The sequence below is a fragment of the Oncorhynchus clarkii genome, chromosome 2, assembly GCF_045791955.1.
Source record: "Oncorhynchus clarkii lewisi isolate Uvic-CL-2024 chromosome 2, UVic_Ocla_1.0, whole genome shotgun sequence".
In the NCBI taxonomy this organism is placed as follows: Eukaryota; Metazoa; Chordata; class Actinopteri; order Salmoniformes; family Salmonidae; genus Oncorhynchus; species Oncorhynchus clarkii.
This window is the reverse complement of record NC_092148.1, coordinates 75464057-75491060: the sequence shown is the minus strand read 5'-3', so window position 1 is coordinate 75491060 and position 27004 is coordinate 75464057. Positions and strand designations below refer to the sequence as shown.

Below are 27004 nucleotides of genomic sequence, written 5' to 3'. Positions count from 1 at the left end.
GCTTCGAAAGACTGGTTTTGGTCTACCTTAAGTTCTGCCTCCCTCCAACACTGGATCCCCACCAGTTTGCCTACCGACCGAACAGGTCTACAGAGGACGCCATCTCCACAGCTTTACACTCTGCCTTGACCCATCTGGACAAAACCAACACCTATGTGAGAATGCTGTTCATAGACTTTAGCTCCGCATTCCTTCTAGGTTGGTCACCAAACTCCATGACCTAGGGATCAGCCCCTCTCTCTGTAACTGGACTTTGGACTTCCTAACCAACAGACCCCAGTCTGTCAGGTTAGACAACTTCACCTACTCAACCCTGAACCTGAACACTGGTGTGCCACAGGGCCGTGTGCTGAGCCCCCTCCTGTACTCCCTCTTCACCTACGACTGCGTTCCTGTACACGGTTCCAACACCGTCGTCAAGTTAGCAGGCGACACCACAGTGGTAGGCATGATCAGTGACGATGACGAGTCAGCCTACAGGGAGGTCGTCAAGCACATGGCTGCATGGTGCGCTGACGACAACCTGGCCCTCAAAGCAAAGAAAACCAAGGAGCTCATTGTGGATTACAGGAAGTCTAAAAGCTGCAGCCACGCCCCAGTTCTCATTGATGGCCACTGAGGTGGAGCGTGTGCCCAGCTTCAAATTCCTGGGTGTCTACATCTCCGAGGACCTCTCCTGGACCCTCACCACCTCAACCTTGGTCAAAAAGGTGCCGCAGCGCCTGTACTTTTTGAGGAGGCTGAAGAAGGCTCACTTGTCTCCCAAGATCCTGGTGAACTTTTACCGCTGCACGGTCGAGAGCATTCTGACTAACTGCGCCACAGTGTGGTTTGCGGATGCTCCATGGCCGATCGGAAAAGCCCTGCAACGGGTGGTGAAAACTGCCCAGCACATCACTGGTTCCCAGCTCCCTGCCACCACAGACCTCCAGCGCAAGCGGTGTCTACGTAGGGTGCGGTATCATCAGGGACCTTTCACAACCATGCCACAAACTGTTTGCCCTCCTACCATCAGGCAGGCAGTACATGTCTCTACGTTCCTGCACTAGCAGGCTCAATAACAGTTTCTTTCCAGCTACTGTAACCCTGCTGAACTCTGACACGGCACTAGCCATATCCACCCGCCCACTGCTTAGTACTGCCTCTCAGAGACCTTATTGCATTACTCTCTTTGCACTCTTCACGGTACTACTGGACTCTGACATTGCTTTACAAAGTCTGATTAAGGATATTATTCAGTTGTACATGTCTACCTCGGTAACCTCATTGCTGCTATCCCTGTATTTCAGTTGCATGCCTCCTTACACTTTCAATTTGCATTCATTGCACATTTAGACTTGCCATTTGTACTTGCCCTTTGCCTTCATTGCACATTTATACATCCCACTTAATAACATACATTGTACTTAATTGTTTCACTTGTAAATTTTTTGCACTCTTATATTTGCCCTTCTGTTCAGATGCTAACTGCATTTTGTTGTACTGTACTTGTTCAATGACAAAAAAGTTTAAGTGTGTGTGTGTGTGTGTGTGTCCATCTATCATCTAGCTATATATAGTACCAGTCAAAAGTTTGGACACCTACTCATTCAAGGGTACTATTTTTTTATATTGTAGAAAGGGGTGGCTACTTTGAAGAATATAAAATATACATTGCTCAAATAAATAAAGGGAACACTAAAATAACACATCCTAGATCTGAATGAATGAAATATTCTTATTAAAAACATTTTTCTTTACATAGTTGAATGTGCTGACAACAAAATCACACAAAAATTATCAATGGAAATCAAATGTATCAACCCATGGAGGTCTGGATTTGGAGTCACACTCAAAATGTAAAGTGGAAAACCACACTACAGGCTGATCCAACTTTGATGTAATGCCCTTAAAACAAGTCAAAATGAGGCTCAGTAGTGTGTGTGGCCTCCATGTGCCTGTATGACCTCCCTACAACGCCTGGGCATGCTCCTGATGAGGTGGCGGATGGTCTCCTGAGGGATCTCCTCCCAGACCTGGACTAAAGCATCTGCCAACTCCTGGACAGTCTGTGGTGCAACGTGGCACCGCCAGCATTCAAAAGTGACCAAAACATCAGCCAGGAAGCATAGGAACTGAGAAGTGGTCTGTGGTCACCACCTGCAGAACCACTCCTTTATTGGGGGTGTCTTGCCTATAATTTCCACTTGTTGTCTATTCCATTTGCACAACAGCATGTGAAATTTATTGTCAATCAGTGTTGCTTCCTAAGTGGACAGTTTGATTTCACAGAAGTGTGATTGACTTGGAGTTACATTGTGTTGTTTAAGTGTTCCCTTTATTTTTTTTGAGCAGTGTATTTTGATTTGTTTAACTTTTTTTTTTTGGTTACAACTTGAGTCAATATGTTATTTCATAGTTTTGATGTCTTCTATTATTTTACAATGTAGAAAATACAAAAGAATAAAGAAAAACCCTTGAATTAGTAGGTGACTCAACTTTTGACTGGTACTCTGTATAACATTTTAAAAATGTAACTCAAATATCCAAGGATTTAGGTACATCGTTAATTTCCTAAATCTCACAAATCTCAATTTTGGAAGATACTGCCATTTTTATGACCAAAGTTATCCTACGGTAAAACAATTAATAGCCCAGGCATTTATTGCTTAACTCAACAGGTGCTTATTAGAGAAAGGCTTATATTTAAACCAGGTGTCTATTTTATTTTACTTTATCTCATTTGCATAGTTACTTGTTTAATTCCAGCATTCACTTACCGTATTTTAATACATTTCTTCATATCCTGCGCAAATGTTATCATTTACACACTGTCACATTTATTTTTTCTTAGTATGCCTCTTTGTTTTAGTTTCTTTGACAATAATTATTTTTCTTTTTGACTGTGCATTTTCAACTATTCTTTGCCACTAGAGGGTGAATTCTCAATTTTCTGGGGGTCTGTACTCCTGAAGTTGCTGACTGTTTTTGTGCTTGCCAGTTAGCTAGCAAATCTCAGCTGTTAACAGTCAATTAACAGCCAGTTAACAGCAGTTTCTTGCTGGCTGTTAAAAATGGATGATTGCCATAATTTTTTCAAGTCATTACTGAATTATTTAATGTAACAAATCAAACATTAAACCTTGTAAACAATTTATGGTAACCTCGTAAACAATTCATTTAGACCTTTATTTGAAACAGGCGTTTATTTGCTGAAATGTGTCATTTCCCTCGGCTATTAAAAGGGACAGACGGCTATTTGAGGCTCAGCATTCCATTTTTCTGAAGTATTTGCAATTTATAGTCAATTTGGGCACTAAAATTGATGTTTAAGACTACTATTGATGCCACAGAGGCTGATTAACCAGAACATTTGTTTTTTTAAATTCCTCTTTAAGATGAAGCATGCTTGGTTGGTTCATATTGCACTGCCATGATGTAGCGGGTGGGCTGCACTCCGATCAGGTCTTGCAGTAGCCCACAGTGCTCTAGCCTCCGTCTGTGTTTCTCGGTGTGTGTGTGTGGGTCCTGAGCCCAGACTTCTCATCTGTATTCTGTGGGCCTCTCCATGCTGTTATATAAGGCAGGCACTCGAGGACAAGCTCACACTGTGAGGGAGAAAGTGATGGATTAAGGGAGGGAGGAGGGAATGAGGTGGGAAAACTCTGAACAAACAAATCAATACTGCAGTGAGTGGGGGTGCAGGAGTGCTCCTCTCTCTCTCTCGCTCTCTCCAACATGGGCCTGTGAAGTAGGGAGAGGGTGTTGGGAGAAAGTTATTCCTGGGTTGGTGGTCACCTCTGGAGGGTCAAGTGAAGCCTGTCTGCTGCTAGTTGTAGTAGAGGATGATCAGGAGATGAGACATAGTTTACACACAGTAAAAGTAAAAAATATGCCATTGCCTTTTGGAGAATAGCACTGGTAATTGTATTGAGGTCATGTCATGTCATGTTGCTAAATGTTATTCATACTCAAATACACAGGTGACTAAGCCAGAGCTTGTACTCTGATATGATATCATTCACAGAGTAAATGATGCAGTCAAAAGCACTGTGACATTTACAAGTGAAAAAACATATTGGTATGTTTAACAAGACTAAGACTGTGTGTGTGTGTTCCGAGTGTTTATTTGTGGCATTGTGTGTGTGTGTGTGTGTGTGATAGTTAGTTTTATTTCTTGTTCATATTTTTTTTAAACTGCATTGTTGGTTGGGGCTCGTAAGTAAGCATTTCACTGTAAGGTCTACTACACTTGTTTTACCCGGCGCATGTGACAGATAACATTTGATTTGAATATCCCCGTTGCCCTGAGTGTGGCGCTGCTGTCTCATTCCACAGGAGCGTGCAAGGAAAAGAGAAAGAGAAAAGCGACAGCAGAGGTTGGTGGATCCCTGGGGCGCAGTGAGTGGGAGGAGGAGAGGGAGCACTCGAGTGAGTGGAAGAGAGAGGGAGGGAGAAAGAGAGCAAGGAAGGTAGCATGTGAAGAGCCATGTGAGCGGAGGGAAAAAAGCGGGCCGCGGCTGCGGGGCGAGGGATTGGAGGAGAGCGGCGTCTGCTCAGTCCATGAGGAGACGGGGCAGGGGGTGCACTTACGTAACCGCCTGCAGTGTCTGAGCCAGCGTCACGCGGACCATCACGTTCCCTCCTCTTTTTCTCTCTCACTAGAGCGAGTGTGAGCCTCTTTCTCATTCCCTCTCTCTTTCTATCGCTCTGCCTGTCTGCCTCGATTCTCTGTCTGTCTCTCTCTCTCTGTCGCTCTCACACACTCTGGGTCGTGGCAGGGGCAGACAGTGAACTGACTGACTGGATCTGCAGTAGGCTGAGAAGGATTTCTTGTTTGGCCCTCTAGAGTGTAGTGTAATGTGTTTGGGTTTTCATGTTTAGAGCTCTACCTGTTCCATGTGTCTGGTCTGAGGAAGGCACCGCATGGGGCAGGTATGAGTTTGGGATGAGCTTTGTGTACAGGGATGAGTAGTCGCGATGACAATGCTCTGTAGTTAAACCAATGCATTTATAAATAATTTAGAGCCCGTCAATCAATTTTGTTTTGTAGGCAGGTGAAACTGACAATTGGGATTTAGAAGATTTGTGTACTGCAGTGCAGGAACATAACTATATGATAGTACCAGTGTCTTTATGAAAATCTCACTAGGTTTTCTTTGGATGTAGTTTGAAAAGGAACAGTATCTAATCAGGGAAAACACCTGTCTGCTGTGCGATCTGGTCATTGGCAATAAACGTGAGAAGACTGCTTTTAGGTTATCTCAACCAGGACACGTAAGGAGTAAATTATTTCATTTTGCCCTGTGTGCATTCACACGTGTGCATGTGTGCCCTGTGTATGCATGAACATGGCTCCCGTTTTTTGTTAACAAAGGAAAAAGCGTCACACTCTTTTTCTATCTTTCCGTCTCTCTCTCTCTCTCTCTCGCTCGCTCGCTCTCTACTCCTTTCTCTCTCTAACTCTCTCTCGCTCGCTCTCTACTCCTTTCTCTCTCTGTAACTCTCTCTCTCTACTCCTTTCTCTCTCTGTAACTCTTACCAAGTTTCACACCAGTCGCCCTAGACAAAGCAGCTTGACGGATAACCAAACAACTTCACCAGTCAGCTAGTCGCACACACACACATACAGTGCCATGCAAAAGTATTCTGACCCTTTGGATTTCTTCACATTTTGTGTGGGTGCATGGAGTTTCCTCTGACACATTGGTGCAGCTGGCTTCCGGGTTAAGCGGTTAGTGTGTCAAGAAGCTGTGAGAGGTTTGGATAAATTTGGCCTGGGTGGGTGAGAGAGGGCAAGGATGGGAGGTGGTGATAAGCTTGGCTTTGGTAGATATGGGAGGGAGGGTGGGACAAGTTTGAGTGAGCAAGGGTGAGCAAAGATGGGAGGTTGGTATAATGTTGGCTTGGGTGGGGTAAAAGGGGGGGCTGGATCGGGGTGGTGGAGAGGGATGGATTTGCTTTGGGAGAGAGGGAAGGAGGGATTTGGAGAGAGAAGCTTCATCCAGGGATTTGGGATGGGGTGACTGGAAGGGCATCAGACACTTCTCTAAGGTGTGCGTGGGGCCTCCACTCATCCAATTTCAGTCTCTCTGTGGACCCACTCTCCCCAAGTAGCCCCCCACCTACCACTATACTTTAATTTATAAGGTAATACATACAGACCACAGTACTTAAGTGGCAGTCTTTCTCCAATATATGTACAATGACATAATCCACTTTTTTTGGTACATTAGGAGACGGGTTGGAGCTTAAAAGCCCTAAAAAGGCATACCATTTATTTTTATGTCTGCTCAGCTTACTTTCTGACATGCTCTATATATGTAATGTATACAATAACTATGTATTTATACTATGATCATCCCATTCTGTAGAATGTTCACCGCCCCCTCATATGTCATGTCTGCTAAAAACATATATTTGTTCTTCAATGATAGATGGAAAAGAAGGCTAAATTAGATTTTATACAAGTAAAGACCAACTCATCACTTGATGGGGAGGGGAACATATGATTCTTGAACACTTCAAGCGATTGTCAGCAGATGTGGTTTTCTTTGCAAGAGTTAAATATTGCATTTCTCCTTTAAAACAAAATATAAAGATGTGCTGGGTTGGAGAGGTCTGTGCTGCCACTGACCTGACTGCCCTTGACCAGCACAAAAACGTCCTGTGGCGGACTGCAGTAGCATCGAATGGTCCCCGTGATATGCAACTGTTCAGGGAAGTCAGAAACCAATACATGCAGTCAGTCAGGAAAGCAAAAGCAAGCTTTTTCAAACAGAAATTTGCATCCTGTCGCTATAACTCCAAAAAGTTTTGGGACACTTAAGTCCATGGAGAACAGATGCCTGACCATTTAGAATCCCACCGAACCTTCTCCGCTGTGCAATCCGGTTTCTGAGCTGGTCACGGATGCACCTCAGCCACGCTCAAGGTCCTAAACGATATCATAACCGCCATCGATAAAAGACAGTACTGTGCAGCTATCTTCATCGGCCTGGCCAAGGCTTTCGACTCTGTCAATCACCATATTCTGTTCGGCAGACTCAATAGCTTTGGTTTCTCAAATGACTGCCTCGACTGGTTCACCAACTACTTCTCAGACAGAGTTCAGTGTGTAAAATCAGAGGGCCTGTTGTCCGGACCTCTGGCAGTCTCTATTGGGGTACCATAGGTTTCAATTCTCGGGCCGACTCTTTTCTCTGTATATATCAACGATGTCGCTCTTGCTGCCGGTGATTCCCTGATCCACCTCTATGCAGATGACACCATTCTGAATACATCTGGCCCTTCTTTGGACACCTGTGTTAACTATCCTCCAAACGAGCTTCAATGCCATACAACTCTCCTTCCGTGGCCTCCAACTGCTCTTAAATGCAAGTAAAACTAAATGCATGCTCTTCAACTGATCGCTGCCCGCACCTGCCCGCCCGTCTAGCATCACTACTCTGGACTGTTTGGACTTAGAATATGTGGACAACTACAAATACCTAGGTGTTTGGCTAGACTATATACTCTCCTTCCAGACTCATATTAAACATCTCCAATCCAAAATCAAATCTAGAATCGTCTTTCTATTTCGCAACAACACTGCCAAACATACCCTCGTAAAACTGACTATCCTACCGATCCTCGACTTCGGCGACATCATCTACAAAATAGCTTCCAATACTCTACTCAGCAAACTGGATGCAGTCTATCACAGTGCCATCCATTTTGTTACCAAAGCCCCTTATACCACCCACCACTGCGACCTGTATGCTCTAGTCGGCATACAGACCCACTGGCTCCAGGTCATCTATAAGTCTTTGCTAGGTAAAGCTCCGTCTTATCTCAGCTCACTGGTCACCATAGCAGCACCCACCCGTAACGCGTGCTCCAGCACGTATATTTCACTGGTCATCCCCAAAGCCAATTCCTACCTCTGGCCGCCTTTTCTTCCAGTTCTCTGCTGCCAATGACTGGAACGAATTGCAAAAATCGCTGAAGCTGGAGACTTATATTTCCCTCACTAACTTTAAACATCAGCTAACCGATCACTGCAGCTGTACATAGCCCATATGTAAATAGCCCACCCAATCTACCTACCCCATCCCAATATTATTTTTATTTACTTTTCTTCTCTTTTGCACATCAATATTTCTACTTGCATCATCTGCTCATCCATCACTCCAGTGTTAATTTGCTAAACTGTAATTACTTCGCTACTATGGCCTATTTATTTACCTCCCTTCTCACCTCATTTGCTTACATCGAATATAGACTTAATTTTCTACTGTATTATTGACTGTATGTTTGTTTTACTCCATGCATAACTCTGTTGTATGTGTCAAACTGCTTTGCTTTATCTTGGCCAGGTCGCAATTGTAAATGAGAACTTGTTCTCAACTTGCGTACCTGGTTAAATAAAGGTGAAATAAAATAAAACATGTCTGGGCTTTGACTAGGCCAGTCCAAGGCATTTCAATGTTTCCCCTTAAACCACTCGATTGCTGCTTTAGCAGTATGCTTAGGGCCATTGTCCTGCTGGAAGGTGAACCTCCGTCCCAGTCTCAAATCTCTGGAAGACTGAAACAGGTTTCCCTAAAGTATTTTCCTGTATTTAGCACCATCCATCATTCCTTCAATTCTGACCAGTTTCCCAGTCCCTGCCGATGGAAAAACATCAGTGTTCTCGGGGTGATGAGAGGTGTTAGGTTTGTGCCAGACATAGCGGTTTCCTTGATGGCCAAAAAGCTAAATTTTAGTCTCATCTGACCAGTGTACCTTCTTCCATATGTTTGGGCAGTCTCCCACATACCTTTTGGCAAACACCAAACATGTTAGCTTATTTTTTTCTTTAAGCAATGGCTTTTTTTCTGGACACTCTTCTGTAAAGCCCAGCTCTATGGAGTGTATGGCTTAAAGTGGTCCTATGGACAGATACTCCAATCTCCGATGTGGAGCTTTGCAGCTCCTTAAGGGTTATCTTGGGTCTCTTTGTTGCCTCTCTGATTAATGCCCCCCTTGCCTGGTCCTTGAGTTTTGGTGGGCGGCCCTCTCTTGGCAGGTTTGTTGTGGTGCCATATTCTTTCCATTTTTTAATAATGGATTTAATGGTGCTCCGTGAGATGTTCGTAGTTTCTGATATTTTTTTTATAACCCAACCCTGATCTGTACTTCTCCACAACTTTATCCCTGATTTGTTTTTGAGAGCTCCTTAGTCTTCATGGTGTCACTTGCTAAGTGGTGTTGCAGACTCTGGGGCCTTTCAGAACAGGAAGAAGAGGACTGGAGGGGGGAATATACACTGCTCAAAAAAATAAAGGGAACACTTAAACAACACAATGTAACTCCAAGTCAATCACACGTCTGTGAAATCAAACTGTCCACTTAGGAGGCAACACTGATTGACAATAAATTTCACATGCTGTTGTGCAAATGGAATAGACAACAGGTGGAAATTATAGGCAATTAGCAAGACACCCCCAATAAAGGACTGGTTCTGCAGGTGGTGACCACAGACCACTTCTCAGTTCCTATGCTTCCTGGCTGATGTTTTGGTCACTTTTGAATGCTGGCGGTGCTTTCATTCTAGTGGTAGGGTTAGGAGACGTGGAGGAGGCCGTAGGAGGGCAACAACCCAGCAGCAGGACCGCTTCCTCCGCCTTTGTGCAAGGAGGAGCAGGAGGAGCACTGCCAGAGCCCTGCAAAATGACCTCCAGCAGGCCACAAATGTGCATGTGTCTGCTCAAACGGTCAGAAACAGACTCCATGAGGGTGGTATGAGGGATCGACGTCCACAGGTGGGGGTTGTGCTTACAGCCCAACACCGTGCAAGACGTTTGGCATTTGCCAGAGAACACCAAGATTGGCAAATTCGCCACTGGCGCCCTGTGCTCTTCACAGATGAAAGCAGGTTCACACTGAGCACATGTGACAGACGTGACAGAGTCTGGAGACGCCGTGGAGAACGTTCTGCTGCATGCAACATCCTCCAGCATGACCGGTTTGGCGGTGGGTCAGTCATGGTGTGGGGTGGCATTTCTTTGGGGGGCCGCACAGCCCTCCATGTGCTTACCAGAGGTAGCCTGACTGCCATTAGGAACCGAGATGAGATCCTCAGACCCCTTGTGAGACCATATGCTGGTGCGGTTGGCCCTGGGTTCCTCCTAATGCAAGACAATGCTAGACCTCATGTGGCTGGAGTGTGTCAGCAGTTCCTGCAAGAGGAAGGCATTGATGCTATGGACTGGCCCGCCCGTTCCCCAGACCTGAATCCAATTGAGCACATCTGGGACATCATGTCTCGCTCCATCCACCAAAGCCACGTTGCACCACAGACTGTCCAGGAGTAGGCGGATGCTTTAGTCCAGGTCTGGGAGGAGATCCCTCAGGAGACCATCCGCCACCTCATCAGGAGCATGCCCAGGCGTTGTAGGGAGGTCATACAGGCACGTGGAGGCCACACACACTACTGAGCCTTATTTTGACTTGTTTTGGATCAGCCCGTAGTGTGGTTTTCCACTTTAATTTTGAGTGTGACTCCAAATCCAGACCTCCTTTGATTTCCATTGATAATTTTTGTGTGATTGTTGTCAGCACATTCAACTATGTAAAGAAGAAAGTATTTAATAAGAATATTTCATTCATTCAGATCTAGGATGTGTTATTTTAGTGTTCCTTTTATTTTTTTGAGCAGTGTGTATATACTGGGATCATGTGACACTTAGATTGCACACAGGTGGACTTTATTTAACTTATTATGTAACTTCTGAAGGCAATTGGTTGCACCAGATCTTATTTAGGGGCTTCATGGCAAAGGGGGTGAATAAATATGCACACACCACTTTTCTGTTTTTTATTTTCTGGTATTTTTTGTAACAAGTTATTTATGTCACTTCACCAATTTGGACTATTTTGTTTATGTCCATTACATAAAATCCAAATAAAAATCAATTTAAATTACAGGTTGTAATGCAAGAAAATAGGAAAAACACCAAGGGGGATGAATAGTTTTGCAAGGCACTGTACATAGTACCAGTCAAAAGTTAGGACACACCTACTCATTCAAGGGTTTTTCATTGTTTTACAATTTTCTACATTGTAGAATAATAGTGAAGACATCAAAACTATGAAATAACACATGGAATCATGTAGTAACCAAAAAAGTGTTAAACATATCAAAATATATTTTATATTCTTCAAAGTAGCCACCCTTTGCCTTGATGAAAGCTTTGCACACTATTGGCATTCTCTCAAACAGTTTCACCTCGAAGGCTTTTTAAACAGTCTTGAAGGAGTTCCCGCATATGCTGAGCACTTATTGGCTGCTTTTCCTTCACTCTGCGGTCCACAACTCATCCCAAACCATCTTAATTGGGTTGAGTTTGGGTGATTGTGGAGGCCAGGTCACCTGATGCCCCACTCGATTGCTCTCCTTGGTCAAATAGCCCTTTCACAGCCTGGAGGTGTTGGGTCATTGTCCCATTGAAAAACAAATGATAGTCCATGAAGAGCAAATCGGATAGGATCAAATGTTATTTGTCACATGTGCCGAATACAACAGGTGTAGACCGTACAGTGAAATGCTTACTTAAACAACAGTGCAGTTTTCAGAAAAAGTGTGAAGGATTTGCTTAAATAGACTGAAGTATAAAATAGAGGTAATATGTACAGTTGAAGTTTACATACACCTTAGGCAAATACATTTAAACTCAGTTTCACAATTCCTGACATTTAATCCTAGTAAAAATTCCCTGTCTTAGGTCAGTTTAGTATCACCACTTTATTTTAAGAATGTGAAATGTCAGAAAAATAGTAGTGATTTTATTTCAGCTTTTATTTCTTTCATCACATTCCCAGTGTTTCAGAAGTTTACATACACTCAATTAGTATTTGGTAGTATTGCTTTTAAATTGTTTAACTTGGGTCAAACGTTTCGGGTAGCCTTCCACGAGCTTCCCACAATAAGTTGGGTGAATTTTGGCCCATTCCTCCTGACAGAGCTGGTGTAACTGAGTCAGGTTTGTAGGCCTCCTTGCTCGCACACGCTTTTTTTTCTTCTGCCCACACGTTTTCTATAGGATTGAGGGCAGGGCTTTGTGATGGCAACTCCAATATTTTGACTTGGTATCGAGACCCGTAACAACTCATGCAAAGTGTAATAGTGACAAAGTAACGGTGAGAACCAAATAACCACAGACAACTAAACACTCAGGGTTTATTAGCCTACTTCAATATAGCTAACCAAAAATAGTGGGTGGTCCGCCCAGTTCTACCTAGTGTTCTTAGACAAAGTAGTCCTACGGGTAGGGTATGCCCATGGGCGACTTGTCTTAGTACCCCCTTTTCCCACCATCAAACAAACACCATAACAAAATAACAATACTCACAGGTTGGGACAGAGTGACATTTAGGTGCAAAAACCAAAAGAGAGCTCAATAACGAGAGCGAGTGAGACACAGAGAGATTGAATGACAAAGAGATTGAGCTTCAGAGGAAACAACTGAATGGGTTTTTAAACCAAGGGAAAGGGGATGTGATTGGGTAAATAAGTTCAACATACTTCGATTCTTCCCTGGGCTGCGTGTCAGAGGTGATCAGCTTCCCAGAGGTAGCACACAACCCGTCCTCTTGATCAACCTCTTTGAACAGAACAGTGTTCGACAAGTCTATCTCATCACCCTCTTGTCGTGCCTGAGCACGAGTGACCGCACACGCGGGGAACCCATGTGGATAACTCTGTGCCAGCTCATTGGAGAGAGAGAGTGGTCACTTTTATCCATTACTCCCAATACGGGTACTACCTTCCCTCCAGCAATATCGTTACCCATTATAAAGGTCACACCTTTTACTGGCAACATAGGACGTACCCCCACTCTGAATATTCCACTGATTAACTCTGTGTACTTTCACAAAGTGCAATGGCACTGGGACAAAACCCATTGCAATACCCTGAACTAACACACTGGAACCACAGTATGTATCATCGGATAAAGGCAACACATCAGACAATATAAACGACTGCGCTGCTCCAGTATCTCTAAGGATTTTAACCGGACACTGAGACGCTTCGTCATTCGTTAGGGACACAAACCCCTCAAATGAACAGTTCATAACTGCGGTTGGGGACTGAGACTTTCAAACTACAGTTACCCTGAGGCACCTGTTTCGTTTCAGACCTCACAACCGTACAAATTAGCCCAACACCTGTTGGCGGCTTGGCACGAAGAGGCATCCCTTGTTTGCGTTTAAACAGGAAGCAATCATTAATCTTATGTCCCACCTTATGACAATAGAAACAGGGACGCTCATTTTTCTGGCGTGGTTGATATACTACTGGCCGACTAAGGCTAAAAGTAGGCAACTCGGGCTCTACTCTCAGTATGAGCCGCAAACACACTCTTGTGCGTCAACACAAACTCGTCTGCCAACACAGACGCTTTTGACAGGGAGGATACTTTCTGTTCGTTTAGGTAAACTACAATGCGTTCGGGTAAGCAATTTTTAAACTCTTCCAACAAGATTAACTCCCAGAGAGAGTTGAAATCAGTTACTTTACTAGCAGCATGCCATTTATCAAACATATTTCCCTTGTCTCTAGCAAATTCCACATAAGTCTTACTAGAATACTTCTTATGAGACCTAAATCACTGTCAATATGCCTCAGGCACAAGCTCATAGGCGCGAAGAACAGTAGCCTATCCCCCCGTGTGGTTCTGGGATTTTTGCACGGGGTGAGATCTTGCGTGGAGCCCCAGATCGAGGGAGATTATCAGTTGTCTTGTATGTCTTCCATTTCCTAATAATTGCTCCCACAGTTGATTTCTTCAAACCAAGCTGCTTACCTATTGCAGATTCAGTCTTCCCAGCCTGGTGCAGGTCTAAAATTTTGTTTCTGGTGTCCTTTGGCAGCTCTTTGGTCTTGGCCATAGTGGAGTTTGGAGTGTGACTGTTTGAGGTTGTGGACAGGTGTCTTTTATACTGATAACAAGTTCAAACAGGTGCTATTAATACAGGTAACGAGTGGAGGATTTTTTAAATCTAATTTTGTCTGTCATAGTTGAAGTGTACCTATGATGAAAATTACAGGCCTCATCTTTTTAAGTGGGAGAACTTGCATAATTGGTGGCTGACTAAATACTTTTTTGCCCCACTGTAGGTGTAAAAACCAAAACAGAGTTCAATAACGAGAGAGAGAGACAGAGAGATTGAATGACAAAGAGATTGAGCTTCAGAGGAAACAACTGAATGGGTTTTTAAACCAAGGGAAAGGGGATGTGATTGGGTAATGGAAACAGGAGGAGGTGTGTCTTCTGATGACTGCATGGTGACTGGGGAATGATGATTGCCATCTGTGAGGAGGGAGAAGGAGGTAAAAGAAATACACACACACAGGATACATACGCAGGATACCTGTATCTGTAACAGCGACCAAGCTTTAACTTCCCGACTGATGTCTTGAGATGTTGCTTCAATATATCCAAATAATTTTCCTGCCTCATGATGCCATCTATTTGGTGAAGTGCATCAGTCCCTCCTGCAGCAAAGCACCCCCACAACATGATGCTGCCACCCCTGTGCTTCACAATTGGGATGGTGTTCTTCAGCTTTTTGCTCAAGTACATTCATCTCTAGGATACAGAACACGTCTCCTTCCTGAGCGGTATAATGGCTGCGTGGTCCCATGGTGTTTATTCTTGCGTACTATTGTTTGTAGATGAATGTGGTACCTTCCGGGGTTTGGAAATTGCCATCATGACATCATTTTCTGGAATTTTACAAGCTGTTTAAAGGCACAGTCAACTTAGTGTATGTAAACTTCTGACCCACTGGAATTGTGATACAGTGAATGATAAGTGAAATAATCTCTGTAAACAATTTTTGGAAAAATGACTTGTGTCATGCACAAAGTAGATGTCCAAACCGACTTGCCAAAACTATAGTTTGTTAACCTGTTATGGCTGCAATCGCCCTATCGGGATAAGTGTCATCAACAACCTCTGAATAGCATAGCGCTACATACAATAAATATTACTAGAAATATTTATATTCATGAAATCACAAGTGCAATATAGGAAAACACAGTTTAGCCTTTTGTTAATCCACCTGTCGTGTCAGATTTTGAAATTATGCTTTACAGCGAAAGCAATCCAAGCGTTTGTAAGTTTATCGATCGCACAATAAAACATTAAGTACACTTAGCATCAGGTAGCTCGGTCACGAAAATCAGAAAAGCAATCAAATTAATCGTTTACCTTTTGATCTTCAGATGTTTTCACTCACGAGACACCCAGTTACACAACAAATGTTCCTTTGTTCCATAAAGATGATTTTTAGATCCAAAATACCTCCGTTTGTTTGTCGCGTTACGTTCAGAAATCCATAGGAAAGAGCTGTCACGACAATGCAGACGAAAATTGCAAACAGTTTCCATTATGTCCACAGAAACATGTCAAACGTTTTTTTGTAATCAATCCTCAGGTTGTTTTTAAAATATATAATCAATTATATATCAACCGCAAATGTATTTCACAGTAGGAGAGGGGAAACAATGGCTGTCCAAATTCTGTTGCTCAAGCAAAACTCATGTGACCACTTGACGCAATGTTATCGTTCTGGCTCATTTTTCAAAATAAAAGCCTGAAACTATGTCTGAAGACTGACAGCTTGAGGGAGCGATAGAAAAAGGAATCTGGTTCATATCCCTTTAAATCTAGCAAAGGGAGGCTATGGAACATGGAGTTTTCAAAATAGAAGCCACTTCCTGTTTTGATTTTCCTCAGGATTTCACCTGCAATATCAGTTCTGTTATACTCAGACAATATTTTGACAGTTTTCGAAACTTTAGAGTGTTTTCTATCCAAAACTAATAATAATATGCATATATTAGCAACTGAGACTGAGGAGCTGGCCGTTTATAATGGGCACCTTTTCATCCAAGCTACTCAATACTGCCACTGCAGCCATATGAAGTTAACAAGAAATTTATGGAGTGGTTGAAAAACAAGTTTTAATGACTCAAATGTAAACTTCCGATTTCAACTGTACGTTTTGGTGGGGCAAACTCCCCCCAAAAATGTTGATAAATACCAGAAAATCTTGGGCTTGGTTCTGCTCTGTGTGTTTCGAGAGTGTTTCTTTGACCATATCCAGTTTATCATGGATAGCGTTTGGTCTTTCAGAGTGGTGAATCTTACAAAAAGGGATTAGTATATTATTTTTTAGAATTTCCTTGAGTCAGCCATTCAAGTGCATTATGTAATTCTATGGAAGACCTCTCGTAACCACATTGCAGAATGATTACCGCTGCCTTATTTTGTGCTATCTGCATTCTCTTTAGGTCACCAACACTTGCATTACTCCAGACGACAGAGCAGTAGTTTGTTTGACTATGGATGAGAGCTTGTGAGATTTGTGAAAAGTTTGCTGTAACATATATTTTGTAATCCTTTTGAGCATATAGGAGGTGCTGATGATTTTGATCACAAAGAAAGACTGTTGTCTAGCAGCACACTTAACAGCCTAGTCTCTGAAACCTCCTCTATTGTTGTTTCGCCAACTGTCCTCTGTAAGGAGGGTAGTTTCTTCCTTCTCCTCTTCGTACATTGCCTTGGTTTTCTTTGTATTTAGGACTCATTTGTTTTGGGTGATCCAATTTTAAGTACTTATCATGTCAGCTTAAAGAGCCTCTTTTAGCTGCCCTACAGAATTGATTGTTACATAGTCTGTGTTATCATCAGCAAACATGGTTGCCATAGGATTGGAGAGCACCCGAGGGAGATCATTTGAATACAGCAAGTACATAAGTGGTCCTAGGCAACTGCCTTATGGGACACCACAGCATACAGATTGAGGTTCCGCATAGGCATCATTTATGAATTTAAACTATCTTGTCAACAGAAAGAAGAACTGTTTATTGTAATTTTATTTATTTAACCTTTATTCAACCAGGAAGGCCTCATTGAGATTTGAAATCTCTTTTCAAGAGCGTCCTGGCCAAGATCGGCAGCACCAAGTCATTACACAATTACAGACAGACAACATGAAAAACTACAAGTAATCTAGTAAAAACCATATAATTCACAAGAGTATAACAAAATCATAAAACAGCAAATTAAAAACATTGACAGGTCAGGGAATCAGTCTCAAAATCCTTCATCAGTGATTTAAAAACACCAATAACCATCTTAGTGAGGTGTTATGAAATCCATAGACACAATTTCATCAACAGTATATTATGATCAACAAGGTGAAAAGCAGCACTGAAATCAAGTGGATTATGTATTAAACCACCCAGACACATGCAAAGCATTGTGTTTGAGGCAAATCCAACATAACACATCACTGAGTAACTGCCTCATTTTAAGCATTGTTGTGGTTGCATCATGATATGGGTATGCTTGACATAGGCAAATACTGGTGAGTCTTTCAGGATAAAAATAAACGAGATGGAGCTAAGCACTGGCGAAAACCCGCTTTAGTCTGATTTACACCAGAGACTGGGAGAGGAATTCACCTCTCAGCAGGACAAAAACAACAACACAAAGCTAAATCTACACCTTTTTTGCTTACCTAGAAGACAATGTTCCAAGGTACAGTTTTTACTTAATTCTGCTTGAAAATCTATGGCAAGACTTGAACATTTCTGTCTAGCCATGATTGCCAACATCTTGACAGAGCTTGAAGAATTTTTAAGAGTAATGGGTACATATTACACAATCCAGGTGTGCAAAGCTCTTAGAGACATGCCCAGAAAGATGCCAAAGATGTTTCTAACACGTATTGACTCATGGAGCTGAAAACGTATGCAAATACTATTTTAGTTATTGCATTTTTCTTCCACTTTGACAGAGTATTGTGTTTAGATTGTTGACAAAAAATGAAATGTTGTATCCCACTTTAACACAATAAAATGTGAAGAAATCGAAGGGGTCTAAATACTTTTGCAAGGTGTTATACACACAGGCACAAGCACGATGCGTCATCCCTCCACTCATCTGCTCATTCACATGCAGCCAGCCAGGGCAGCGTTGGCTCAGTCACTGGCCCTAACCTAGACTCTCCCTGACACTTAGTCTGACACTAAGTGTTCTGTCTTTGTGAGGAGAAAATGTCACCCTTTTAAGGGGCTTCAGAGATGGGTGTTTAAGTGTGTGTGCTTTTTGGGCATTTGCTTTTGTCTGTTTTTCTAGTGTGTGTTTCTTTTGGCTGGGGTTTCCCCCTCAATTCTCGATCATTCTCTGACTTGAGGTCTGTGGTCTCCATGGTGATGGACCAGCACATGTTTACCTGTCTCGCCCAGGACTCAGCAGGCACAGGGGGTCTCCTGTAGAGCAGGTATTCTTAAACTGTTAAGCTCGAGACCTTAATGAGAAATGGACTGTCCTTCCATGACCTAAATGGTCTTCCAAATTATGAAATAGTGCATGATTATAGATGTATTCTCATAACTCGCGACCCACCTCTCACCCAGGGCCAACTTTGGGTCCCGACCCATACTTCAAGAAACCATGCTGTAGAGATGCCAATGAATTGCCTCTCAGGCTACCTGAACACACTTCCTATTCCAAGTATTCTCAAATCTATGGAGGAGAAGTTGTACATGTGAATGGATGGATAAGTGGCTTGAGTTCTGCAGGGACTGTATTCAAAGTAAGAGTGCTGAGCTAGGATCAGGTCCCCCTTGGCCATGTAATCTCATTCATTAAGATCTAAAAGTTCAAACTGATCCCAAATCAGCACTCCTACTATGAGATGCTTGAATATGGACTCGGGCTTCCATCTATGAATAAAGGGAACTCATCATTCTCAACATAATTTAGATGCAGTTTACTGTGCTTTTAATTGGAGCTGAACTTTAAAATAAGAACATTCAGAATGTGCGTGCGTGCAACGATAGGGGTGTTTGTGCTTGGTGCCCTACCATATAACCGCTGGTCATCACACAGTCCTACTGACAAAAACAAACCCTATGCCGTGAACCTATCTAACAATGTTAGCGAATCACATGTGCCACTTCCGAAATGAACTTGCTGGCAAAGGGTCAGCCATTGGAGGAATGCCTTGTTTATGCGCTCATTCTGCTATTTGTCTAAAAATCACAAATCTCACCAATTGCTCTCACATGAAGCTGTTAAGTTGTTTTGCTGCCTGACCTCTTTGTGGGAGAAAGAATTTAAAACGGTAGCAAAGAGTATGACAATGAGCTTTGAGACAATATAAGGAAAAGTGTGGGTGGGTGGGTGGGCGGGTGGGTGGAGAGGCATGCTAACCTTGAGTTCCAGGTCCATTTGATTCTTCCCCTAAGGGGTTGATGGAGTTGACTATCAGAGCTATGAGGATGTTTATGCTGTTGAACTCGTGCTTGGCTATACAGGACTGGGACAACAATAGGTTGAGCGGAAAACACTTTAAAATTAGAAAATGTTTCCATTGTCGGTATAATAGTGAAGCTGGCAGAGAACGGGCAAGTCGTCTGCCACGTGAAAGGAGGCGGAGTTCTGCAGGACTACAGCTAGAGAGTGGGGTGCTGGCAGGGTCCGCTGAGGAAGAAGGTAGAGAGAGAGACAGAAAATAAAGCATGGAAAAGATAGGAAGGTAGAGAGAGAGACAGAAAAGATAGGAAGGTAGAGAGATGGATGAAGACTAAGATGATGTAAGAGTTTGCATAGAGTGAAGAGAGACAAGTCACCCTCAGGTCCTCTTGTCCAGGGAGCAACGGCAGCACTTATCCCTAACTGCTCCCATCATCGTGTTTTAGACTCCCTCACAGCCGCTCTGATGGCTGTAATGTTGGTGTAACGTTGCTGCTGTGTTGCTATAGAGTTACCAGTGCTGCTATAGCATTGCTGTAGTGTTGCGATAGGTTTCATGCCCAAACAGGAAGAGATTTTTTTTTCCCCCTCTCTTTGTCTCACAACTAGGTGATACATTGATGGGGAGTATGTTCACTCAGATTTCATTTGGTTTCTGTTTGGTTTTTGGACATTGGCTGCATTTCATAACAACAATGTTATGATATGAAATGTGATGCATCAGTGATTCTCTTTATAATTGTTCACATTACATCTTACAGATTTCATATGGAAATAAGGAGCATGTAAATATGTACTGTAGGTCTATAGTAAGTTGAATTGAGTTTGGGTTTTGTTTGTAAACTTCCTATGTTATCAGACTCTAAGACTTAAGAAAACATGGAGCATGGGAATTAATGCTTAATCTAACGATCTGTTGAACGTTCTGTCTGGCGTTGAACATCCTCTGATCTGCTTTTCCTTTCAATGCTTCTCATGGTTGTTATTGGATCGATAGCCTATACTATCTATACTAAGCTGGTGAATTATTCTATGATACAGTACACCAGAGGGCCAGTTACACAGACTGTATTCCCTCCAATCATACTTACTGTAAGTTGATCCACCCTGCTTCCTGTCTCTGCTCCTGCTCAGCCATGTGGAAACACCTCAACCGGAGCCACACACACACACATTCTAGTGTAACACTAGACCAGTGTTTCCCCTCTGCTATCAATAGACACCTGTGTCTGTATTCACAAAGCATCTCAGACTAGGAGTGCTGATCTAGGATCAGATTCACCCCCTACCCATAAAATCTTATTCATTCTGATGTAATCTGCTAAACTGATTCTAATTGATTTGGCCCATATTCATAAAACGAGTAGGATTGCTTATGTAGGATTAGGTCCCACATCTAATTAATTAGATCCTAGATCAGTCAGCCTCTGAGACACTTTATGAATAAGAGCCATGGTCTGTGAGACCCTGGCCTGTGTCTGTTGTGGTGAGACTTTCACACTTTCCACAAGCAAGTACTCAGATTGGAAAATCTTCAGCCAACTTTTTCAAAGAGAAGTTGCAAACTTTCCCTTCCCTGGCTGGCCCCGGTAGTACCACCTATAATTGTCCGTAGTCTGACTCCAAGAGCGTGCTCTGTTGCTGGGCTCTGCTTTCACTAGCTTCCGCTGAGAGCCTGGAGCTTTGTCTGTCTTGGGCTGGGGCTCTATTCCCAGCCTCCTGCCTGAGACGTGAGACCTCCTGAACAAGCATGGAGGAGAGGTGAGCTCAGCCCGCATTCTCTCCCTCCCTCTCTTCTGCTGCCCAGCCAGAGTTGGAGACATCTCCAGACGAGGTGGAGGTATGGAGAGGAGAGGGAGGGAGGGAGGGGTGGTTGAGTTGGGGGGCAGATAGAGGATTTGGCGAACTGCTCATCTCCACCCCGGACACCCAGAGCCGCAGTGTGGCGTGCCGGCGCACATTTTAAAAACCCATTAGGCTTGATCTTCTTTCCCTCCCTCCCTATCTCTCCCATGCAGCAGCAGACAGATGAGTCAGGCTGGCACGACTCTCCCTCCTCTATCTCTCTATCCGGCTCTTTTATCCACCTCCCTCTGCAGAGCTGGCCAGCAGACTGTATCACCTGAGGGGTAAGCATCTAGGCAGGGAGAGAGACTGGGGAGCCCCACACCTCAAACCCCCTGCCTGCTGCACTCTACCTCTCTTTTAGGCTGTGTGAAAGAATGGCGCAAGACAGACGTCTCCTTTAATAAATGTTAATGTCAAACACGATTCCATCTGCAATCAATCAAAAGGAAACGTATTGCTGTTGCCTTAAAAGACAGCTCAGTGTTCGTTTGCGCTCTGTGTACATGTTTATGTCTGATTTGAGTGGGAATGAGCTGAGTTGAGTTATCATCACCCGCAATCAATGAAGGGTCTGTGTGTTTGTGTTTGTTTCTGTGTGCAAACCTGTGTGGAGACGCCGCTCTCAGCCAGACAGTGCAGGCAGTCGGCCGTCAGTGCTGACTGCAGATGAGTTAGTGTTTACTGAGATGGGGAATATCAGCTGCACGTGCTCTCTCTCTACCAGAACACTGCTCCTTTCCTCAGAACACTTAGTTGAAGGGCTTCAGCTCAACTTCACTTTTCTCTGGACTGAACCAGTTTTTTCCTCCTCTCTGTGGTATCCCATGCGAAAAAGGGTGGTCGTTTGTCATGACACGGCTCTCTGGTACTTACCATGGAAACGGGCTGACCCCTGTGTTCATCCCTCTCTCCATCCATCCCTCATTTGCTGTGCTCTTAAATAATACATCTTGGTAGTAAAAAAAAGTGAGTCTCTTGAGCATACATGTTTTCGACATGCCAGACAAGTTTTAACAGTCAGTCACACATGCATATTATGCAATCGTAGAGAGTGGGGGATTATTTCAGTGTCTCTCTAGAGAGCAAAGGTCACAAGTGGGGGAGTCTACCCAGAGGCGCAAACTAAAAGAGAGAGAGAGAGAGAGAAAAACCCCGCTCTCCCTGTGTCTTCCCTCGTGATTTCCCAGCCAGCCACCACCAGGTGTTATGTAACACATACACTCACAGTCTTCCTTGTGTGTTCTCTCATGGGAAGCACAGGATCTGTTCCTAGCACACCGCTCAGCTGAGTTTCCTTCTTCCCCTTCTTTCTTTCTTTCTCACAGGAAGAAGTCGCTTCATCCTAGAATACAATTTGAATGATTACATCCATGTTGCTTATGTAACGATCTCACTCGTGATGTCATTTTATGTGAAACCAATAGTGGAGTATTGGCACCGTATGGCCACAGTGTACAGCATGTGTGTAGGATGTACCACAGATGTAAAAGCCATAGAAAGCTATTTCCTACAATGGCCAAGGCCCCTCATGAACACACTCAATATGGCCGGCATGGTATTGTCATTCTGTATCAATGGCAAAAGATGTCTTCTATCAATAAACTCTGATACATAGAAAAATTAAGAATATGTCTGTGTTCCAAGTGGCACCATATTCCCTATGGGTTCTGGTCAACAGTAGCACACTATATAATGGTTACAGGAGCCATCTGGGATGCAACCTTTGTGTCATGGTTGATTAAGCATTGAAAATATGTTTTTCTTTGGTGTCTGATTGTTGATGGGAAGCACAAACAATGAGCGAACCTCACTGTGTGTGTGTGTGTGTGTTAGAGGTCGACCGATTGATTTTTCAAAGCCGATACCGATTATTGAAGGACCAAAAAAGCCGATACCGATTAATCGGACGATTTTATTAAAATGTATTTGTAATAATGACAATTACAACAATACTGAATTAACACTTATTTTAACTTAATATTATACATCAATAAAATCAATTTAGCCTCCAATAAAAAATTAAACATGTTCAATTTGGTTTAAATAATGCAAAAACAAAGTGTTGGAGAAGAAAGTAAAAGTGCAATGTAAGAAAGCTAACGTTTAGGTTCCTTGCTCAGAACATATGAAAGCTGGTGGTTCCTTTTAACTTGAGTCTTCAATATTCCCAGGTAAGAAGTTTTAGGTTATAGTTATTATAGGACTATTTCCCTCTATACCATTTGTATTTCATTAACCTTTGACTATTGGATGTTCTTATAGGCACTTTAGTATTGCCAGTGTAACAGTATAGCTTCCGTCCCTCTCCTCGATCCTCCCTGGGCTCGAACCAGGAACACAACGACAACAGCCACCCTCAAAGCTGCATTACCCATGCAGAGCTAGGGAAACAGCCACCCCAAGGCTCAGAGCGAGTGACGTTTGAAACGCTATTAGCGCGCGCTAACTAGCCAGCCATTTCACTTCGGTTACACCAGCCTCATCTCGGGAGTTGATAAGCTTGAAGTCATAAACAGCGCAATGCTTGACGCACAACGAAGAGCTGCTGGCAAAACGCACTAAAGTGTTGTTTGAAAGAATGTTTACTCGCCTGCTTCTGCCTACCACCGCTCAGTCGGATACTTAGATACTTGTATGCTTGTATGGTCAGTCAGATTATACGCAACGCAGGACACTAGATAATATCTAGTAATATCATCAACCATGTGTAGTTAACTAGTGATTATGATTGATTGTTTTTTATAAGAAGTTTACTGCTAGCTAGCAACTTACCTTGGCTTACTGCATTCGCGTAACAGGCAGTCAGTCTCCTTGTGGAGTGCAACTGTCATTATTGCGTTTGACTATTTAACTGTAAGGTTGCAAGATTGAATCCCCCGAGCTGACAAGGTGAAAATCTGTCTTTCTGCCCCTGAAAGAGGCAGTTAACCCACTGTTCCTAGGCCGTCATTGAAAATAAGAATGTGTTCTTAACCGACTTGCCTAGTTAAATAAAGATTAAATAACGGTGCAAAAAAAAAAAAAAAAAAAAAAACGGTAAAATCTGTGTCCAAAAATACAGATTTCCGATTGTTATGAAAACTTGAAATCGGCCCTAATTAATCGGCAATTCCGATTAATCGGTCTATCTCTAGTGTGTGTGTGCGCCTGCCTGCCTGTGTTCATGTTTCTGTCTGGCATAAAACAGACACATTCTGGTGTGGATTTAATATTTTCAATTTCTCTCCTCCTGCAGGGAAATGTGTTAAGGCATATTCTCCTCACTCGCTACTTTGGAAATCAAAGGATTCTCTCCAAATCAGAGTTTGGGAGCGGGAACAGCTCGGCTGGAGGCTTTGGAGGTACTAAACACGACCCCGAATAACCCCAACTATACCTTAACAATACTCCCCGTTGTGGGGAGTGAGCAGATAACCTGCATTAATGTTTACTGGTGGCCTGCCTCCATAGTTTATTATTTCCTCTCAGGCTGTAATCACAGGTTATTATTTTCTCTCAGGCTGTAATCACAGGTTGTTATTTCCTCTTAGGCTGTAATCATAGGTTGTTATTTTCTCTTAGGCTGTAATCACAGGTTGTTATTTCCTCTCAGGCTTGTAATCATAGGTTGTTATTTTCTCTCAGGCTGTAATCACAGGTTGTTATTTCCTCTTAGGCTGTAATCATAGGTTGTTATTTCCTCTCAGGCTGTAATCACAGGTTGTTATTTCCTCTCAGGCTGTAATCACAGGTTGTTATTTCCTCTTAGGCTGTAATCATAGGTTGTTATTTCCTCTTAGGCTGTAATCTATAATCAAACAGCACAGGAATTAAATTATCGGCATCTATTGATCACTTCTTTACTAATGCTGCAGAAATTTGCTTTAAAGCAGTATTCAAATCCATTGGATGTAGTGATCACAATATAGTAGTCATATCTAGGAAAACCAAAGTTCCAAAGGCTGGGCTTAATATAGTGTATAAGAGGTCATACAATAAGTTTTGTAGTGATTCCTATGTTATTGATGTAAAGAATATTTGTTGGTCTCTGGTGTGTAATGAGGAGCAACCAGACACTGCACTTGACACATTTATGAAATTTCTTATCCCAGTTACTAATCAGCATGCACCCGTCAAGAAAATGACTGTAAAAACTGTTAAATCCTGTGGATTGATGAGGAATTGAAAAATTGTATGGATGAGAGGGATGAGGCAAAAGGAATGGCAAATAAGTCTGGCTGCACAACCGATTGGCAAACATATGGCAAATTGAGAAATCATGTGACTTAACTGAATAAGAAGAAACTATACTATGAATCAAAGATGAATGATAGTAAAAAAGATTTGGAGCACCTTCAATTTTGGGCAAAAAGGCAAACTCGGCTCCATCATTCATTTAATTAAATGGCTCATTCATCACAAAACCCACTGATATTGCGAACTACTTTAATGATTTTTTTCATTGGCAAGATTAGCAAATGTAGGCATAACAATTCAGCAACAAATGCTGAACCTACACATCCAAGTATAACTGATCCAATTATGGAATTCCATAAAGTGAGTGTGGAAGAAGTGAAAAAATTGTCTATCAACAATGACAAGCCACCAGGGTCTGACAACTTGGATGGAAATTTACTGAGGATAATAGTTGACGATATTGCCACTCCTATTTGCCATATATTCAATCTAAGCCTACTAGAAAGTGTGCCCCCTCAGGCCTGGAAGGAAGCAAAAGTAATTTTGTTTCTCAGGAATAGTAAAGCCCCCTTTAATGGCTCAAATAGCTGACCAATCAGCCTGTTACCAACCCTTAGTAAACTTTTTGAAACAATTGTTTTTGACCAGATACAATGCTATTTTACTGTAAACAAATTGACAACAGAATTTCAGCATGCTTAAAGGGAAGGACATTCAACAAACACTTACACAAATGACTGATGATTGGCTGAGATTGAGGGAGCTGTTTTGTAAGACTTCAGTACAGCCTTTGACATTATCGATCAGTCTGCTGATGGAAAAACGTACAGTACCAGTCTAAAGTTGACACCTACTCTATAGTTGTACTATTTTCCACATTGTAGAATAATAGTGAAGACATAAACTATGAAATAACACATGGAATCTCATAGCACCAAAAAAGTGTTTAAAAAATCCAAAGATGTTTTATATTTGAGATTCTTCAAAGTAGCCACCCTTTACCTTGATGACAGCTTTGCACACTCTTGGGCATTCCCTCAACCAGCTTCAAGAGGAATGCTTTTCGAATAGTCTGGAAGGGGGTCCGGTGATTTGTGGAGACCAGGTCATCTGATGCAACAGTCCATCACTCTCCCTCTTGGTCAAATAGCCCTTACACAGCCTGGAGGTGTGTTTTGGGTCATTGTCCTGTTGAAAAACAAATGATAGTCCCACTAAGCGCAAACCAGATGGGATGGCAAATCGCTGCAGCATGCTGTGGTTGCCATGCTGGTTATATGTGCCTTGAATTCTAAATAAATCACAGACCGTGTCATCAGCAAAGCACCATCACACCTCCTACTCCATGCTTCATGGTGGGAACCACACATGCAGAGATCATCCGTTCACCTACTCTGTATCACAATCTCAAATCGGACTAAAGGACAGATTTCCACCGGTCTAATTGCTCGTGTTTCTTGGCCCAAGCAAGTCTTTCCTTCTTCTTGGTGTCCTTTAGTAGTGGTTTCTTTGTAGCAATTCGACCATGAAGGTCTGATTCACACAGTCTCCTCTGAACAGATGATGTTGAGATGTGTCTGTTACTTAAACTCTGAAGCATTTATTTGGGCTGCAATCTGAGGCTGGTAACTCATGTACTTATCCTCTTGCAAGGAGTTAACTCTGGGTCTTCCTTTGCTGTGGCGGTCCTCATGAGAGCCAGT

At 42.8% G+C, this 27004-nt stretch overlaps 1 protein-coding gene across 3 annotated transcripts in view; it reads left to right on the top strand.

Annotated features, from left to right (window-relative positions):
- Positions 1 to 27004, top strand: part of LOC139373668 (inositol 1,4,5-trisphosphate-gated calcium channel ITPR2-like) — a 173009-nt gene that overhangs the window by 60254 nt on the left and 85751 nt on the right. For all 3 annotated transcript variants that reach the window (XM_071114505.1, XM_071114515.1, XM_071114495.1), the window contains exon 38: positions 24361 to 24466. In XM_071114505.1, the coding sequence (XP_070970606.1) occupies positions 24361 to 24466 (106 nt within the window). The remainder of the gene's footprint in view (positions 1 to 24360; positions 24467 to 27004) is intronic.